Below are 2483 nucleotides of genomic sequence, written 5' to 3'. Positions count from 1 at the left end.
TGGCCCGTATTGACTTCAAATCATCAAACGCTTGGTATCATTGAAATCCTTGGGTCAAGCCGAATCCAACGCATATTATGATGTCATATTTATCATCATGAATTTCCCGCCATTTTGACATATTCAAAAATCAATAAAAATGAAGCTCCGCCCACATTTTTTGTCTGTTCGTCCTACAATTTTTATCAGACCACCATTGGACTATTCTGCCCCTATGCTGAAGTTTACAGAGCAATAGCCGAAAGCATCAGCGCACAGCAGCCAATCAAAATTGACAACAAAGGCAAACTTACCGTCGAAACAGGAAGTTAACTCATATCTCAGCAACACTTTGACAGATCTGAACTAAATTTCTCACACATGATCTCCCGTACACCCAGAGGGTACGTACCGAATTTAGTGCAATACGGCCACTGGGGGGCGCTACAGTTAATGAAAATGTGTTTTTGCCAATATGATACATACCAAACAGGAAGTTAGCTCATATCTAGATGGTTAACTGTATGTTGTGCATGCATGAAGGGAAGCATGTGCGTTAAGAGCAAGTCATGCATGAAAGGCAAGGCATGCATGAAGGGCAACGAATGCAAGACGGGCAAGCATACTCCAGCATTTTCTGTGAGGAAATGCAATCTAGTTATTTTTAATTTTCATCTTCTGTCTACGAACGGTTCGTTTTGAAGAACCGCTCAAGATAGAAAGTCCGTTCAAAGACCGAAACGTTCGGCTTGATAAGACGACCAGGATTTGTATTTTTCACAGGGGTACCTCAAACTCTGTAGCGCCACCAGCAGGTCAAAGTTGCAAGTACATTACATACTGTAACTTTTGAACCGTTGGTCAGAATTTCATAAACTTGGTATCCCTGGAATCCTTGGGCCAAGCCGAATCCAATGCACCCTATGACGTCATTTTCCGCCTGGAAAGTTTTTCCGCCATTTTGAATTTTGTAAAAATCAATAAAAAAAATGCCCTGCCCACAATTTTCGTCCGATCGTCACGAATATTTTATGAGTGCATCTTTGGACTAAGATACATCTAAACTTAAAGTTCCTGGAACGATTGATTAAACCGTTTTTACACAGGAGCCAATCAAAGTTGGCGGCGGAGACCCCAAACAGGAAGTGAGCTCATATCTCGGCAACGGCTACTTGTATCACAACCTAATTTTATACACATATTCGGCACTATCCCCAGAGGACATGTTACGACTTTTGCGTAAATGCGCCACTAGGGGGCGCTACAATAAGCAAAAATGGTTTTTTGCCCATTTTGGCCCGTATTGACCTCAATTCATCAAACGCTTGGTATCGCTGAAATCCTTGGGTGAAGCCGAATCCAACGCATACTATGATGTCATATTTACAATCATGAATTTCCCGCCATTTTGACATATTCAAAAATCAATAAAAATGATGCTCCGCCCACATTTTTTGTCTGGTTGTCCTACAATTGTTATCACACCACCATTGGACTATTCTGCACCTATGCTGAAATTTACAGAGCAATAGCTGAAAGCATCGGCGCACAGCAGCCAATCAAAATTGACAACAAAGACAAACGCACCGTCCAAACAGGAAGTTAGCTTATATCTCGGCAACACCTTGACAGATCTTAACGAAATTTCTCACACATGATCTCCAGGACACCCAGAGGGTACCTACCAAATTCAGTGCAATACGGTCAATGGGGGGCGCTAACGTTAGTGAAAATGTGTTTTTGCCAATATGATACATACCAAACAGGAAGTTAGCTCATGTATAGATGGTTAACTGTATGCAGTGTACGCATGAAGGGCAGCATATGCATGAAGGGCAGCATATACATGAAGGGCAATTCATGCATGAAAGGCAAGGCATGCATGAAGGGCAACGAATGCAAGGCGGGCAAGCATACTCCAGCATTTTCTGTGAGGAAATGCAATCTAGTTTTGAATTGAAATCTTTTTACGTTTAGGAGGTTTCTTCAGCTGCTGAACGTCGCTCTGCAGTATCTTGACGGCGTTTTCATTTGCACGTGTCTTCTTCTCGCTGGTTTGCAGTCGTTTCTCAAAGTCCTGCACCTGAGATTAGGGATGCACCGATACACATTTTTTCACTTCCGATCCGATCCCGATATCTAAATTTGGATGTCTGCCAATACCGATACTACTCCGATCCAAGACCAAAATCACATATATGCATGGGTTTCAATTTGAGATAGGCCCAAGCAGACTATTTGGTCAGAAAAGGGAGTCAGAAGAACAGGAAACCAATTAATAAGCAAAGAGTAACACGTAAAAAAAAGTAACAATCCCATCCTGAAAACAAATATGCAAGTGTTATTGTTATCGTGATAAAAAGTAATCCATATCCCATCCCTACCTGAGATCTGATGTACTTGAGCTCCAGCTGGTCGATGTCATCCGCCTTTGCTGAGGCCAGCAGCAGCAGCAGACCCAGACCCATCAGCAGCAGCAGCACAGCCCCGGGAGTCTTCATCAT

At 42.6% G+C, this 2483-nt stretch overlaps 1 protein-coding gene across 1 annotated transcript in view; it reads right to left on the bottom strand.

The window, feature by feature from the left end:
- The window catches only part of LOC134441462 (cerebellin-3-like), an 8046-nt gene extending 5563 nt beyond the window's left edge, over positions 1 to 2483 (bottom strand). The window contains exons 1-2 of the mRNA XM_063191791.1: positions 2364 to 2483; positions 1951 to 2062 (exon numbers count right to left, since the gene is read on the bottom strand). Of these exons, the coding sequence (XP_063047861.1) occupies positions 1951 to 2062; positions 2364 to 2483 (232 nt within the window). The remainder of the gene's footprint in view (positions 1 to 1950; positions 2063 to 2363) is intronic.

Source organism: Engraulis encrasicolus, chromosome 24 (assembly GCF_034702125.1).
Source record: "Engraulis encrasicolus isolate BLACKSEA-1 chromosome 24, IST_EnEncr_1.0, whole genome shotgun sequence".
In the NCBI taxonomy this organism is placed as follows: Eukaryota; Metazoa; Chordata; class Actinopteri; order Clupeiformes; family Engraulidae; genus Engraulis; species Engraulis encrasicolus.
Note: the sequence above shows the minus strand (reverse complement) of the source record. Positions and strands in the feature narration are given on the sequence as shown.